Source organism: Mustelus asterias, chromosome 9, assembly GCF_964213995.1.
Source record: "Mustelus asterias chromosome 9, sMusAst1.hap1.1, whole genome shotgun sequence".
Classification (NCBI taxonomy): domain Eukaryota; kingdom Metazoa; phylum Chordata; class Chondrichthyes; order Carcharhiniformes; family Triakidae; genus Mustelus; species Mustelus asterias.
Genome location: NC_135809.1, coordinates 110,002,382 through 110,003,714, shown reverse-complemented (window position 1 = coordinate 110,003,714; position 1,333 = coordinate 110,002,382). Strand labels below are relative to the sequence as shown.

Genomic DNA, 1,333 nt, shown 5'->3' with positions numbered 1-1,333 from the left:
TAAATTCCGACACAGAACTTCACATGGTTTCAACCAAGAGAGAGGAATCACTGTATGAAAACAAGCGCATGTTATACCAAAAATTCAAAGTTCCAAATCTATTTGGCTGCGCCTGAAACTCACAATTATTGTATGCTCTTTGCTGTTACAAAGTTTTCAGGATATGACACAACAACCATACAGTCTCACAGCACAGCATGTGGCCATTTGGCCCATTGTTTCCTTGCCGACTCTTTGAAAATCCCAATCCATTGCTCTTTCCCAAAACCCTGCAAGCCCACCTGTGGATCTGGAGCCAATGGCTGCTGTAGAGCATCTCAAGTTTGTAAAAATATTAAACAGAAAATGCTAGAAATACCCAGCAGGTTAGAAGGCAATGATCTGCAGAGAGAGAAACAGATGTCCGTCTCTGCAGATGCTGTCTGACATGCTGAGTATTTCCAGCTTTCTGTGCTTCTGTTCAGTTTTGTAATTTGTGCACTGCACCTTGCTTTGAAAACTTAAGCAGCGACACCCCCCACTGCTGAGTGTTGACATGTCTCCACAGTGTCAGGCAACGGAGGAGGAACTGCTTTGAGCACAAACTCTAACCTGATCTGTAGGCATCTCCATCAATAACGTAACTTCAAAAGGTAAAACCTACCTCATGGTGATCTCTGAATTTAACGCCTGGTAACTGGAAACAGGTTTAATTGATGAAGTCGCAGCCTCCGAACAAGTCACTAATTTTCCAGTTACACTAATTATCACTTTACTAATACCATGTGACATGTTGCTAAGGAGACAGCCCCGCCTCCTCTTGCAGGTAAAACCCATGGGTTTATTCAATACCCAAACAACAAGAACATTCTTAAACTGGCACAGCAACCTCCCTACTTATTTAATAGTAAAATGAAGCACAAGATAATTTTATTTCAAAATTTGTATACTATAACATTTCAGTCAAACATTGCACAGACCATAGAATCCCTACAGCGCAGAAGGAGGCCATTCCACCCATCAAGCCTGCACCGACAACTATCTCACCCAGGCCCTATTTCCGTATCTCCATATTTACCCTGATAGTGACAGGGGGATTAAGGGTCAATTAACCTAGTCCACACGTCTTTGGAGTGTGGGAGGAAACTGGAGCACCCGGAGGAAATCCACACAGACACGGAGAGAACGTGCAAACTCCATGCAGACAGCAGTCACCTGAAGCTGGAATTAAACCCAGGTTCCCGGTGCTGTGAGACACCAGTGCTAACCACTGTGCCACCATGCTGCCCTGGAAGAAGGGAAAAAAGAACAGGGCAGCTGGTTTAGGGGATTCACAGAAAATTTTATTGAAGCT

General features: G+C 44.0%; 1 protein-coding gene across 1 annotated transcript in view; it reads right to left on the bottom strand.

The window, feature by feature from the left end:
- LOC144498916 (putative oxidoreductase YjmC) overlaps positions 1-756 on the bottom strand; it is a 63,135-nt gene extending 62,379 nt beyond the window's left edge. Inside the window, exon 1 of the mRNA XM_078220818.1 lies at positions 644-756. Within this exon, the coding sequence (XP_078076944.1) occupies positions 644-648 (5 nt within the window). The 5' untranslated portion in view covers positions 649-756. The remainder of the gene's footprint in view (positions 1-643) is intronic.
- Between the last annotated feature and the right edge of the window lie 577 nt (positions 757-1,333).